We start from the raw sequence: 15,715 nt of genomic DNA, 5'->3' as shown, positions 1-15,715 counted from the left end.
CCCGGTACCTGGGATGTGACAGGTATGATCGAGACTTGATGATAAGAGGGAATGAGGTAGCGGTTCAGTAGGAGGGCCGAGAAGTCCGACTGTCTGGATTCGAATCCTGGCACCATGTAGTAGTTGTGTTATATTGGGCCAAAGATTTTCCTCTTTAATGATCTCATCTGTAAACCTGGGGATAATACTGCCCACTCCTAAAATTGCTTTAAAGATTAAACGTGATAATACACATAAAGTGCTCAGCATGGACCCAGCACATAGTAACTGACCAACATTTTTAGCTATTATTATTACTCTTGTTACTGTCACCTTTCACTGTCATCATCTACTTTGCCAATCCTTAATAAACCTCTGCAGCCTTTGCCAAGCAGGCCTGGTCCCTCTGCTGCTCAGTAACATGCTGTCTGGCCTTCTCTGTCTTGTTTTAGTACCATCCTTGCCTACCCTGATCTTGGGCTAGTTCTTTGCCAAGAGGGCGGGGCTCTCTTGGTACCCTAATCTTGAACTAGGGTGAGAAACTATGGGGGGCGGGGTTTGCCACCTTCTTGGCAAAGAAGGTGACAACCTTCATCTTCCCCGCTCTCTCCCTGCTCATGTCCTATTGCCTCTCCTCTGCTTCCTACTGGGGATGGGACCCAAGTCTAAACACAAAATTCATTTCTGTTTCATATATACCTTTACACACAGCCTGAAGGCAATTTTTGTACCCCTTGGGGACCCTCAATAAACTGTGTTGCATGCCTGTATTTCGAGTGTGACCTATCACATGAGGTCAGGTGTGGAACTTTCCACTTGTGGCATCATGCCAGTGCTTAAAAAGTTTTGGATTTTGGATTTTTGGATTAGGGATACTCAACCTGTAATAATCATGGATGTTTACCCTGCATCAGACACTGTGTTGGTTCTGTAAGTCTTTAATAACTTTAATTTTTAAAGCAATTATATTTTCTTTCTTTCTTTTTTTTTTTTTTTTGAGGGAGTCTCACTCTGTCGCCCAGGCTGGAGTGCAGTGGTGCAATCTCGGCTCACTGCAACCTCCACCTCCCGGGTTCAAGCAATTCTTCTGTCTCAGCCTCCTGAGTAGCTGGGGCTACAGGCACATGCCATGACGCCCGGCTAATTTTTTTTTTTTTATTTTTAGTAGAGACAGGGTTTCACCATATTGGTCAGGCTTGTCTCGAACTCCTGACCTCAGGTGATCTGCCCGCCTCGGCCTCCTAAAGTGCTGGGATTATAGGCATGAGCCGCCACACCTGGCCTATATTTTCTTTTAAGAAGAAAATATAATTATTGCTGTTTTACAGAGTAGAAAATTGAATGTCTGAAAGGTGATATGACTTGCCTCAGATGCTGTGGCTGGTGAGTGTTGGAGGCTGCATTTTATATTCCTACCTGATTGATTCCGAAGTAAGTCTCCCTCTTTCTAGATTTACCGACCCTTCCTGGCCCCTGCTCATTGTGTTCTTTGTAAGCTCAGAATCTACTGTTTTCTCCAATGCAAAAGACTTTGAAGGTTACCCCCAGGCTCAGAGATTCTCTGAAAGTCTTATGGGCCTGGGAGGTTGGCTTTATATAGCTCAGGTTTTAAAGTCTATTAAAAACTAGTGGGGAAACAACTGTGGTTCTCAAATCTAAATCTGCAGCAAGGGTGAAAAAATCAAATATACTGCACTTAGAACTTTAGATTCCTAAGGATAGAAGGGACCTCAGAGGTTGTGCAGTCCAACATGTCACTAAGGTGCGTCCCCAGCACATGGCTCCTGGTCTCTGCCTGAACTCATCTGGGACAAGGTGCTCACTGTTTCAGGACAACCGCTTGTGCTGTTGATGAACAATTCCATCTATGAGCAACCTGCCAACGCTTTGGGACCCTTGGACAATTCAGAACAACTCTACTCTGTCTTCCACAAGACTGGCCTTCAAGAGGGCCTTATTTCTTCACCTGGCCTCATTGGAGACAACAGGGATACTGACCCATCATTAATGGGATATGCCTCTGAGATCAGTTTTGCAAGAGGGGTAGGCAGTTTCCTCTTTCACCACCCCTTTTGGAATTAGTGGTTGCTTCTGCATATCACAAACCACCTCTGTCCCACTGGCTGGACAGAGGTGTGTGGTGTGGTTTGTGATACGTAGAAAAGCTCCACCCTCATGTGAAGGAAGCTATCTGCACCCTAAGGAGCCACACAATTTCTACCACAAGCACAAAACTTAGCAGAACAACCTAGTCCAGCTCCAGTGGGAATTCTTATAGATGTGGTAGCAGCAACGTTTCCATTCACAAAGAGTTACACCACCCCTCACACAGGATGCCTCAAAATCTGGAGACAAATCTATACTTGGGCTTAGCTTGTGTGAGTGTAAGCAATGGGAATGTGGAGTCAAATCTTCAGGCACGCTGCTGGTGATAGAGGCCTGGGCTGTTTCCTGCTAACTTCCTGGCACATGGTTTATTCAGGGAAAGAATTACCTGGCATTGCCAGAGAGTAATCAACGGTATCTGTAACAGAATGGAAAAGCTGAGACTGCGATGCTTTCTTCAGCTGGTAAAGAAAACCTCCCAAGGCCATGAGGTTCAACTTATCCGTAGCATCTTCAAAGAGCCTGGATGCAAACAGAAAGAGATGTGTTCTTTGGAAACAATTCAGCAAGGTCTTTATGGCAGAATGATTATGGTAATTTTGTTGATGTGATTAATGGAAATGCTGTGTAAACACTGTAGACAAATGTATGGTATTATTGTATCTATTCTAACTGTGTACAAGTTTGCTCTAACTGTGAGATTTTAATTCAAAGGCACAAAGAATATATTTAAAAATATCTTTGTGCCCTCATGGTCTAGCTCCGCTATGGTAGGCACTCATAAAATGCTTGGCAAGAAGCTGAAAGATGGCAAGGCGTTGTTCCCAGAAACTGAGTAACTGGGAATGGAATCTTCAGAATTAGCTTCAATTTCATAAATGATGTCAAAAAACCCCAGTAAATTAATGAATAAGGTTTTGTTTGTCTATAATTTATGAGTATAATGCTGGAAAGGATACAAAAACAGCTAAGAGTAGATCCTGTAAGCCCCCCTCCAGGGCGGGGACTGGCCTCATACACACCCAAAGGCCTGGATGTGATGGGAACTCAAGTATCTATTTGGAAGAAAGAATGTTCCCCAATATGATGGGTCTTACAGGTTCTTTTTCTTTTCCACTCAGCTGGGCACAGACCTTGCCAGCAGAAGGATTTAGGAAGGCGGGGAGCACAGTAGCAGAATTTAGGGGAGGATTTGAAGGTCACGGGAATGAAGAATGGTAAAGATCAAATATCTGTTTTATGAGGCCACAATGAGCAATGTGCCAGGTGAGCCTTCCATGGCTCTTGGGTCACCCTGCTATCTGCCCTCCAAGCCTAGTGACACCGCAGGGCAAACAGTGCTGTGGGGGCACCATGAGCTGCTTCAGGGAGAGGGTCTCTAATAGAAATGGAATCATGAGTCCTTCTTGAAAGAGGAAAATGAGACATGCAAGTTTTAAGATGGGAATTAGCGGATTAAACGTTTATAAATTATTGAAACAAATGTATTTTTCTTGCTATTTTGTAACTTCCAATTTTGATACCATTTGGTTTCTGGGTCCTATTGACCATTTCTCCTCCCTCCTTCCTAGTAAGAAAATAGTGATGAATATTATATTCCACCAGACACCTGTATATTACTTTCCAGATTCTAAAACATTTTCACAGCCAACTTGGATAAGCAGCAAAAAGCAATTATGATAGTGGGTTAGTAGTTGGAGAAATGGAGCCTCAGTGCAGCTATGTCTACAGACATGACCTGGCAGCTGGGGAGTGCAAAGCCAGGACAGGAACTCAGGTCAATCTGAGTCCTGGCCCAGGGAGTGCTCCTCCCACTCCTGTCCCCTTCCTGACGGTCCTCCCTGTGCCCGTGCCGGGGGTCTGGGACACAGTGACCAAACGCTGAAGAGGTAAGTGAGGTGGAACTGTGTGTGATTGGTGACCAAAATCACTTTCAACCTCAGGAAGTACCACCAAACAGTTGAGGCGATTGGTGATTTTCCCTCTTCACCCTCACATGGTTGTTGGGCATCAATAAGTAACACATGCATGTGGGATTTTTAAAAACAGCCATAATCATAATAGAGGATTTTTACCATTTTCCAAGCTCCGCTCCAGGTGCATCAAGTTACTAATTAATTTACCCTCACAACTACACGGTGACAGAATTACTTTTAAAAAATGACCCTATTTTACCAATGGAGAAGCCAGGCAGGGCCCAGGGAGGTAAGGTTGCCTGAGATCCCAGAGTAAGCGCAGCGCTTTGACCCCAGGTGGCCTACCTCAGACCCTCCAGTGTTAGTAGAAAACATTTCATTCCAAGTATGGATGTAATGGTAGAGAGAACTAAGTTTGAAAAAGATGGAAGAGACTTAAGTGATTGGCTAACAAATGGGTCGTCCCTGGCATGACTGAAACCAGATGGATGTGGGTGTCGCCTGGTAAGCAGGCTCCCGGGGCGTGGGAGGCCGGCGCCGCGCACCTGTCAGCTTGCGTGGAGAGGGTGAGCACCACCTTGGCCGCGCTGCTCCCACTCATGAGGCTCCCGCCGTGGAAGTCGGAGGCCCGACCCCGGCTGCCTTCCCGGACGAGGTCCTGGATGGACAGGGGCTGGACGGCAGGGGCCGTGCTCAGGGAGCGCCCCTGCTCCGGGCTGTGCTCAGGGGGCGAGCCCTCACACTCGGGGTCCCCAAGGAGGCCAGCGCTTCCAGTGGCCTTCTGGGGCTGGCTGATGGTCAGAGGGGGCTGCGAGGCACCATCGCTGAAGTGGTTGTGCTCCAGGGTGCCCACGTATTCACACACCCTAGAAAGAGCACAGACAAGCAGCTGTTAGGCGCTGCAGCTCACCCAGGCAGCTCCATAAACCACACAGTGCCAGACAAAGGAAATGCAGCCAGCTCTGCAAGCTCCCCAGCTTTCCTCTTTCCTGTGATGACAGTCAGTCTTTCCCTCCTGTGTTCTCATGTCACACAGCATTATTATTAGTAGTATTTGAGTTGGACCAGACAGCCTTGAAATGGGTAAAGGATTATTTGGGTTCTCCCACCCCAGGCTGGGAGAAAGACGGGCAATGAAGCCCAGTTCATCCAGTCCCCCTGCCTCATCCGGCTTACTGGCTTATCTGCCTTCCTGCTGTTTGAGCCATTTTTCCCCAAGCACCCTCTTTCCCTCCATACAGTGCTCTGATTAGGAGTTGGGAAGCGTTTCCTTACGATGGGATCCCAGAATGGCCATACCTATGACGGAGAGGCCAACTAGCCACAGTGGGTTCTGCCCAGCCACGTCCTGCCTGGTCCCGACGGCGCCACATAACTCAAGTCTGGGTGGGGTGGGTGGCGGCCGGGTGGGAGGGCAGTCACCGAATTATGGCAGACACAGAGAAGGGTCACCACATGTGCTACAACTGCCAACTTCTAAATGGTTTGTTCCCAACAGAACCTGGGACGAAGATGGTTCGCAAGGTCCCTCATCTCGGAGTAAGTCCGTTTACTGGTAAACAGCATCATGGATAATCCACTCTGATGTTCTAGAATCAAGGAATTTTTCAATCCCTTACCCGCTGCTTGTGTACCAGGAGAGCCTTTTTATTTTCTTTTTTCTTTTTTTTTCTTGATAGAGCAATAAAGAGCAACAGGTCAGCAGCCTTCATAATAGAACCATTTTGCTCAACAAACACTCATGGCTATATTTGCTTTGAAGACGTGAAACTGAACCCAGCTCTGGCTGGTGCCCTGGGCCATTGGTCATTGCCCTGGCCACTCTTGCCCCATGTCTGCTCTGCCTAGACCTGGGTTTGGAGTGAGTGTGAGGCGTGTACTGCAGAGAAGGAGAAGGAACAGTGTGGCCAGCCCCCTGCTCCATGGGCAGTGCTCCTTCCACGGTACTGGGTCTGTCCTGATGCAATGCTTGGGAAGACGTGCTTTCAGTCTTAGTTGTAAGAGGACTTGGACTCCGGGGCTATTGCTGGTTTTCATCTTACAGGCACTGTGCACTATATAACTCACTGGGAGTTTCTTTTCACTTTGATGCTACAATGCTTAGAGCCAAATTTTTGGCCTGTCTTTGGCAGAGGTGTACTATTTTTTGTTTTGTTTTGTTTCAGTCTAGCTAAATTAAAAGTAGGTATCTTGTATTTTATGTATCCAAATAAGCTATCTGAAATCCTTCTTTAAGTAAAGAGGACATTGATAAACATATAGCAATGTAATATTGAGGAGACATGACCAGTTTTAGATTTGCACAGTATTCACTTAACTTAGTCATCTCAATCAATTATTTAATTGGTTTTTCTTCCTTCCTTCTCTCATAAAAATGTCAATAGAAAAGTCACAATTCCTCAGACCCAGTTCTGCCCCCTGTTCTTCAAAACATACATTTAGTTGGGCCCTTATTCCCTCTTCTCTTTTCACGTCTCATTTGAAGTTTAATCAAACTCTGTGAATTGTTATAATTGATTTACATGCTGGCAGGCTCTTAAGGCCACCCCTCTCCACCTGCCACAGCCCACTCCAGGTTTCCCGAGGCAGGGTTAGTGCCATCTGGGGGTGGGAGCCCGTCATGCACCTGAACACGTGTGGCCAGCAGTCCGGGTTGTGGCTTCCCATCTCCAGGCCTACGCTGAGGATGGCCTCCATGCACAAGACGTGGGCAGTGTGCAGCCACACCCCCTGCACCTTCCCAATCTGCTCCAGTTTCTGCTCCACTTTTAGTTTCACTGTGCCAGAAAGACATTTATTAAAATAACAGGTTGAGTAAGGGAGACAGAAAGGGAGACAGAAAGAATGAAAATGAAAGAATGTGTGTCATGCAAGGGCAAAAGGGAAAGGACAGACTTCAGTGGCAGCAAGCACCTCCACAGTAGGTCCTTGCGGACCATCATGCAAACCACCCAGCCGGCAGGTCCCACGTGCTGGTGGCCCCAGCTCTCCAGCTCCAGAAGTGGGATGGATCCTGAGCTGGCAGGTGCCATTCCTTCCAGGCCCTTTCATGGGCTCTGGGTCAGGCACAGCAGTGTGGATGGGTTTCATGAGCCAATTCCAGCTAAAACCATCTGGGCCCAGACCTTTCACCCTTCCCAAAAATTGGTCAAATGGAAGAATTCCTGGCTTTCTGCAAGTTTTCTCTGAGATTATTGTAATGTTAGGCTCTCATTATGATCATCATCTCTAAAACAACTTATTTACGTATATTTTGAGCACCAGAATGACTGCTCTATCACTGAAAATGACCAATTTCATTTCATCCCTTGAGTTTGTATTTGTGAGCTCCAAATAATACTTAAAAAAATTGTAGCCTGGGTGTGGTGGCTCACATCTGTAATCCTAGCACATTGGGAGGCCAAAGCAGGTGGATCACCAGAGGGTGGGAGTTCGAAACCAGCCTGAACAACATGGAGAAACCCTGTCTCTACTGAAAATACAAAATTAGCCGGGCATGGTGGCACATGCCTGTAATCCCAGCTACTCAGGAGGCTGAGGCAGGAGAATAGCTTGAACCTGGGAGGCGGAGATTGCAGTAAGCCGAGATGGTGCCATTGCTCTCCAGCCTGGGCAACAAGAGTGAAACTTGGTCTCAAAAGAAAAAAAAAATTGTAGATGACTAATGAGAAAGAATGCAGAAGGTGACTTCAGATGTCAGTAATGCAAAATGCTAAGGCAAGGCCAAACCACAGTGTCCTCCTTGAACAAAGGTTTCAAGTCATTGCATGTGGTAGGATAACTAAGTGATGGCCCAGAACCCAGAAATATAGCAAGCCAACCTCAAAGGAATCCAAACCATCTCCTAATGTAAGGAGCAAAGTGATTTTTAGCAAAACATCATTTGTCTCATAAATGTGATACTAATTTTATTTATTTATTTGAGATGGTGTCTCACTCTGTTACCCAGGCTGGAGTGCAGTGGCATCATCTTGGTTCACTGCAACCTCTCCCAGGTTCAAGCAATTGTCCTGCCTCAGCCTCTGAAGTAGCTGGGATTACAGGCACCCACCACCATGCCCAGCTAATTTTTGTATTTTTTAGTAGAGACAGGGTTTCTTTCACCATGTTGGCCAGGCTGGTCTCAAACTCCTGACCTCAAATGATCCGCCCACCTTAGCCTCCCAAAGTGCTGGGATTACAAGTGTAAGCCACTGTGCCTGGCTGTTTTATCTATTTTTTTGAGATAGGGTCTCACTCTGTCACCCAGGCTACAGTGCAATGGAATGATTATTGCTCACTGCAGCCTGAACCTCCCCAAGCTCAGGTGATCCTCCCACCCCAGCCTCCCGAGTAGCTGGGACTACAGGCACATGCCACCATGCCTGGCTAATTTCTGTATTTTTAGTAGAGACAGGGTTTTGCTATGTTGCCCAGGCTGGTCTTGAACTCCTGGGCTCAAGTGCTCCGCTTTCCTCGACCTCTCAAAGTACTGGGATTACAGGCGTAAGCCACTGTGCCCGGCCTTAATCTTATTTTTTATTTGTTTTTAATCTGAATATCGTGGTCTTGGTTTTGTGGTTTTTTTTTTTTTAAAGAACTGTGAATGTAAGGATTTTTATGTAGTTCATGGTTGTAAAATACTTAAGTAAAATTGTGAGACTCCTTTTTCAGTTAACATTGGGGATCTGTGAGAGCGATTTTGTTTTCAAATGGGTCTCTAAATTTTATTCAAGTCTGAGAAACATGGACCTAAATTGTGTTTCTCAGCTAAAAATGTACAGCTGACTCAGTGACTTGTTACTGTACATATCTGATAGTAGTTACACAATTTGGACCAAGCTGGCATTTTTCCTTTTGTTTGCTGCCTGCCTTGTATCTTCTGTTGCTACCAGGATGGTCATTCTTTTCCCTTAGATCCAGATAATCATCAGCTTCACTGACTCACTGATTTCATCAAGTTAAAAATCAGCCATTTCTCGAGTTCACAAAGCTCAGATTTTTCTCTGATAAGAGCCTCTTCTTCCTGAGCCTCCCCTCATGAATTTTCTTCATCTGTTTAATTTCCCCTTTAGAAAACTGGCCAATCTGCCTTCCCCACTATAACCCAAAGGGTCTTCAAGTGTGCACTTGTGTGAAGTGCCAAAGCCAGTGACTAGATGACAGGTGTGAACAGTTCAGCCAGGTGGGTCCCCCTGGGCCTGCTGCACTTTCCTTGCCACCAGGGGTCAGTATGTCTCTCATTCTCCAGAGAGATCTTCTGTAGGTCACCCACATAGAAGAGACCCAAGCCTGTGGCTCAATGGGATCTCGTGATCAGTGGTGTATACATACTGGGCATCACACACAGAACAGGCACGAGTGTTGGCTGGTGTGTGTAGGCCTGTGCAGGTATGTGCATACTGCACCCAAGGCACCAGGTGGGTTCTGGCCCTCCAGTTGTTACCTTGTGTGATGGCATCACTGGGTTCTTGGGCCTCCCTCTCTTCTTTTTCTTCTTGGACACAGGAGGCAGCTGCCATCTGGGCAAGGGCTGAGGCACAGTTAGCAGCAACCCCTTCAGAGGAGACACACAATGACTTCTTGACTGAGTATATCCTCTAACCATTCACCTAGCAGAACCCCTTCTAAAGGGACCCCCTGCCCCACCCTGCTGGGTCATTCCCAGTGAGTTCTGCAGGACCACAGCCAGGGAACACTACTCCCGCTGGTACCTAGAGCGCAGCTCAGCCGTGCGGCTTTCCGCAGCCCGTCGAGGCTCATGCAGATGGCGTCCCGCTCCTTCTGGTTCTGCTCTTTGATGCCTTCAGCTCCCAGAATGAAGGCCAGCCCTTTGGAGCTCCCCGCCATTCGACCAGTCAGTGGGGTTGATAAAGTATCGATCAAGTTCTTCCAGCAGCCCACCAGAATATAGCGAGCAAATGCCACGCCTGGAACATGGAGGGGTGTGTGTCATTTTCTAGAGACAAAAACAACCTGGCAATGAATGACATCACATTCTCTTGCTATCAAATGAGCAGTACTCAGTTGCATGCAATTCTACAACAGGAAATATAACAATGGATTATATGGGATCATGTTTCACTTTGTTCTTATAAATAATAAATGTTGCATTATCAGCTGAATGATGCTAAGTAACTTCCATCAATTACTTTTTTTTTTTTTTTTTTTTTTTTTGAGACGGAGTCTTGTTCTGTCGCCCAGGCTGGAGTGCAGTGGCGCAATCTCAGCTCACTGAAAGCTCCGCCTCCTGGGTTCAAGTGATTCTCCTGCCTCAGCCTCCCGAGTAGCTGGGACTACAGGTGCCCACCACCATGCCCGGCTAATTTTTTGTATTTTTAGTAGAGACGTGGTTTCACCGTGTTAGCCAGGATGGTCTGGATCTCCTGACCTCGTGATCTGCCCGCCTCAGCCTCCCAAAGTGCTGGGATTACAGGCGTGAGCCACCGCGCCCGGCCCAATTACTTTTTCTAACCAAGACAAAATCCTGATTCAAGTCACCACATAACAATGTAATTGCTGGTAACACATGCAGTGTTTGGATGTTCATAAACTCAAGACCCAAGTCATTACCTGCCACTGTGGAGTCATCAATTCTCCTGCTCTGGGCGAAAGGAGACTCTGTAGCAGCCGAGGCCATCAGCTGGCCACCAATGGCACTGCTCTCTAAGCCGTCAATATCTGTCAAGGAAAAAGAAAGAAGTTTTCCCTAAATAAAACACTCCAGTCAAAAACAAGCAAATGGCCACCACAATATTCATTTTTAACAAATATCCCTTGTATCTTTTATGTTTCAAGCATGTAGCAACCTTTAATGAGACTATCATAAATTTTACTTTATTCCCTCAGTCTAGTTTTATTTCACTTTGGAGTATTTATTCTTCTGTTACATTGTTGCCTATCTTTATTTAAAAATAGATGTACATTATAAATTATTATTTCTCTGTTAGAAAATCTACTGATTTAGAATATTTTGATCTTAAATACTCTTTTTATTCAGAACCACGGATTATTCCCAAATTTTATATGTACAGGTTACCCAGCTGTGAACTTTAGTTTCAGAGCTTCCTTACATGAATTAAGAGGAGAATAAGCCTCTTTGGTCAGATCATCACATAGTCAGATTGCAAAGTACAATAAATAATATCTTATAATTTTTTTTTTTTTTTTTTGAGACGGGAGTCTCACTCTGTCGCCCAGGCTGGAGTGCAGTGGCGTGATCTCGGCTCACTGCTGCAAGTTCCGCCTCCTGGGTTCACGCCATTCTCCTGCCTCAGCCTCCCGAGTAGCTGGGACTACAGGTGCCCACCACCACACCCGGCTAATTTTTTGTATGGGGGTTTCACTGTGTTAGCCAGGATGGTCTCGATCTCCTGACCTTGTGATCTGCCTGCCTCGGCCTCCCAAAGTGCTGGGATTACAGGCGTCAGCCACCGTGCCCTGCCAATAATACCTTATAATTTTCAAAGTGTTTTCACAAAACATTTTTTCACTTGATCATCGAAACAGCTCAAATTAGGTAAGTAGGTCAGTATTATTTTTATTTCACAGAGGAAGAGACAGAGTTCTGAACCACAAAATGACGTTTTGGTCAACCATGAACTGCATATAAGACAGTGGTCCCATAAGATTATAATAGCATACTTTTATTGCACCTTTTCTACGTTTAGATACACAAATACTACTCTGTTATGACAGCTGCTTACAGTATTCAATACACATGGTGCAGGTATGTAGCCTTGGAGCAATAGGCTATACCATCTAGCCTAGGTGTGTAAGTACACTCTATGATGGTCACATAATGACAAAATTGCCTAACAATGCATTTCTCAGAACATGTTCCTGTCCTTGCTAAAGGATGCATGACCATGTTTAAAGTAGGTAAATGGTTCAAGGCCATGAGGCTGATGACAGAAATAATTAGTATTCATGTCTTCTGACTCCCATCCAGGCCTCTCTATACCATTCCAGCTCTATACTGGATCCTCAGTTATCCTGTTTAAGTTTTTGTTGAAACAAATTCTTTTCTACAGAATTAGCTCAACAAACCACTCTTTAACGTTATGGCAAGGAAAGGACTGGAGTTGGGTTGAGAAGGCTGAGCTTTAGTCTTGGCTCTGAATTAAGCAGCCTTGTAGCCCTGAGTCAGGCTTGCCAAGGCCCCAAGTTCCTCAGTATAAAGGAAGTAATCACTGGAAAAGTGACTATGGAGTTGAAATATACATACTTGGATGCAACTAACATAGCTGAATGCAACACAGGGAGGGGATGAGAAAGGAGGGTAGTTGTGGGTTTTTCATTTTTGTTTGTTTGTTTTTGAGATGGGGTCTTACTCTGTCACCCAGGCTGGGGTACAGTGGCGCAATCTCAGCTCACTGCAACTTCCACCTCCCAGGTTCAAGCGATTCTCATACCTCAGCCTCCTGGATAGCTGGGATTACAGGTGTGTGCCACCACACCCAGCTAATTTTTGTATTTTTAATAGAGACGGGGTTTCACCACGAAGGCCAAGCTGGCCTCTAACTCCTGACCTTAAGTGATCCTCCCGCCTCTGCCTTCCAAAGTGCTGGGATTACAGGTGTGAGCCACTGCCTGTAATTATTAGTATTAATTCTGAGTTTAGGACTTCACCCCCACCCCAAGAGGATGAGACTTATTTGCATGGTGTTCCACTGTATCTTTGATTCTTACAGAAATTACAAAAAGCCTGGAGACTCCTCAGCAACTATCAGAACCAAAACAGGGACAAAATCTATATGGCTGCTAAGGTGGAAACAGACTGGTTTCTCTGAAATTAATTTGACGTCTGGTCAAATGGCCTAATGATATTTGCCAGAAATTTTCATTTATCAAAGTATAATGAATGTTTTCTATGTGCTAGGTAAAGGTCTGATGAATTCAAGTAATGCAAAGCTTATTTCTGTGCTAAAATTCCACAGTTCTATACAATACTCTGACATGACATCAGGAATGGCCACAGTTAGTACAGCGCTGATCATCAGATTGCTGGCACTGCTTCTCCTCATACATAATGAAAAGATCAAATAGAAGTCTCCAAACTCTAGGTTAACTGCTGCTCTGATTCACTTGTCACTTCATACCTGGAATTTAGAATCACAAAGAATCATAGATCCTTATTTTGTTGAATTCTTATGAAAAGCCCTTTTCTATCATTAAAGTTAAATAACTTTCCTATGGACATAGCAATTGAGCTTACTGTTCCATTAATAACAGCGATGGCTAATTAACAGTGATGACTGATGAATATGGGAACTGCGAATAGTCTGTTACTTATTCATTTTACATGTACTGAATGACTCCTTTTATTAAGGTCCGGGCAAGAGAGTCACAGAGATTACTTTTGGCAGAAACTATGGTCTTCTCAAATGAAAGTTGGAATATTTAGGGTCCTCAACCAAATTCTCAGACTTATAAGCTCTGGGCAGTACCTGCCATCCCTACTGAAAGGAGTTTGTGAAAACAAATGGAAATCAAGCAATGCTTATAGGTAAACTAAATAAATGGCTCTCATACATTTGAATGATTACTTTTCTTTTTTTTTTTTTTTAAAAAGACAGAGTCTCGCTCTGTCGCTCAGGCTGAAGTGCAGTGACGCGATCTCAGCTCACTGCAACCTCTGCCTCCCAGGTTCAAGGGATTCTCCCACCTTAGCCTCCCAAGTAGCTGGGACTACAAGTGCTGGCCAACATGCTCAGCTAATTTTTGTATTTTTTTGTAGAGATGGGGTTTCACCCTGTTGGCCAGGCTGGTCTTGAACTCCTGATCTCAAATGATCCACCCGCCTCGGCCTCCCAAAGTCCTAGGATTATTGGTGTGAGCCACTGTGCTCGGCCTGAATGCTTATTTTTCAAACGGATGTAAATGCTATAATGATTAACAAAATACAAATTGATCACCTCTCCAGTGATCCTGATCCCCAAGTTTGAGACCCAATCTTACTTTCCCCAGTTCCATCCTAGTTCTTGAAGCAAGACTCCAAATGCCAATCAATGATGAGGACTCTGCCACCCATGGACAGACCTCACTGTATGTTCTGACCTTCTGCCTGATTCCTAAATAGTGCCTCACCCCAAATTCTACATGGCTGGGTTCCACCTGCCAGTTTATTCTGACACCTTGTAAGAGCCCCCAGTGCCAACCATAGGCAACATAACATGCCCTTTGGACAACAGATTCTGTGCCCCAGTTGGACTGTCTTGCCCAGCCCTGTGCTGTTCCTGCTGGGCACAGAGCAATGCCGAGCTGTGTGAGGATACAGACACTCCAGAGAGGGCAGGGCCTTGCTCTGCACCTCCTTCTGCTGGAGCCAGGAGAGGATAACTGCAATCAGAAACCAGTCTGGGGAGGGTGGGTGCGGCGGCTCACGCCTGTAATCTCAGCACTTTGGGAGGCTGAGGCAGGCAGATCACCTGAGGTCAGGAGTTCAAGGCCAGCCTGGCCAACATGGTGAAACCCCATCTCTACTCAAAATACAAAAATTAGCCGGGCATGGTGGTGGGCACCTGTAATTCCAGCTGCTCTGGAGGCTGAGGCAGAAGAATCGCTCGAACCTGGGAGGTGGAGGTTGCAGTGAGCTGAGATCACGCCACTGTACTCCAGCCTGGGGGACAGAGCTAGACTCTTAAGAAAACAAACAAACAAAAAAACCAACCAACCAACCAAACAAAAAACCCAGTCTGGGGACTCAGAGCCAATCCAGGGCAAGGCTGGAGCTCTAACTTACTAAGGCAAGCGATGACCAGACTAAACTTTTGCAGACTCCCCAATCTTTGGCATTATGGCCAAGCCACAATAAGCCATGAAAAGTGGCTTTTGCCAAAAAATACTGCGCCACAACAATATGGCATACTGCTCTCTACACTCTCATGTGAAATTTCTAATAGTTAAATAGGATTTTAAAAGTTCTTGTGGTCCATATACACCATGGAACACTACACAACCATAAAAAAGAACAAAATCATGTCCTTTGTTGCAACATGGACCTAGCTGAAGGCTATTATCCCAAACGAGTTAATGCAGGAACAGAAAACCAAATGCCATATGTTCTCACTTCTAAGCGGGAGCTAAACACTGGGTACTCATGGACGTCCAGATGGTAACAACAGACACTGGGGACTGCAAGGCAGGAGAGGGAGGGAAGGGAAAGGGTTGAAAACTGTTGGCTACTATACTCAGTACCCGGGTGATGGGATCAGTTGGCCCCAAACCTCAGCATCATGCAATATGCCCAGGTAACAAACCTGCACATGTACCCCTTTAGTCTAAAGTAATAGTTGAAATTATATATAGAGAGAGAACTATCACATGAGACTCTGCAAAAAGCACCAACTTGTTCACAAGCCATTGCAACTCACAAGCCATTGCAACCCTACACAAAATAGTACTCCTGTGAGGACATCTGCCCAGCCCCTGCTTGCCTGTCTAACTTAAACTGGCACCGCCCTTGTTACTGATCCTTTACTCAAGAATCATTGTCTCAAAACAATGATGAAATCCTCCTCGTTTTTCCTTTAAACACCTTTGTCATCCTTTACCTCCCTGTATACGCACATAGTTTACTATGGCGGGCATATTCCCATTGCAATGTCTATTCCTGAATAAATATTTTCTTAAAAAAGATAAAAGCTCTGGACACTGAAGACAAGGATGCTGGTAAGTATTTGGCATTATTATTAATTCTGGTACAGCTGGGAAGGGAAAGGAGGGCCTCTGAT

General features: G+C 45.5%; 1 protein-coding gene across 1 annotated transcript in view; it reads right to left on the bottom strand.

Annotated features, from left to right (window-relative positions):
- ARFGEF3 (ARFGEF family member 3) overlaps positions 1-15,715 on the bottom strand; it is a 187,463-nt gene that overhangs the window by 48,305 nt on the left and 123,443 nt on the right. Inside the window, exons 15-20 of the mRNA XM_034962938.3 lie at positions 10,554-10,661; positions 9,695-9,910; positions 9,427-9,537; positions 6,628-6,778; positions 4,547-4,867; positions 2,474-2,607 (exon numbers count right to left, since the gene is read on the bottom strand). Of these exons, the coding sequence (XP_034818829.3) occupies positions 2,474-2,607; positions 4,547-4,867; positions 6,628-6,778; positions 9,427-9,537; positions 9,695-9,910; positions 10,554-10,661 (1,041 nt within the window). The remainder of the gene's footprint in view (positions 1-2,473; positions 2,608-4,546; positions 4,868-6,627; positions 6,779-9,426; positions 9,538-9,694; positions 9,911-10,553; positions 10,662-15,715) is intronic.

The sequence above is a fragment of the Pan paniscus genome, chromosome 5, assembly GCF_029289425.2.
Source record: "Pan paniscus chromosome 5, NHGRI_mPanPan1-v2.0_pri, whole genome shotgun sequence".
Taxonomy (NCBI): Eukaryota; Metazoa; Chordata; class Mammalia; order Primates; family Hominidae; genus Pan; species Pan paniscus.
Note: the sequence above shows the minus strand (reverse complement) of the source record. Positions and strands in the feature narration are given on the sequence as shown.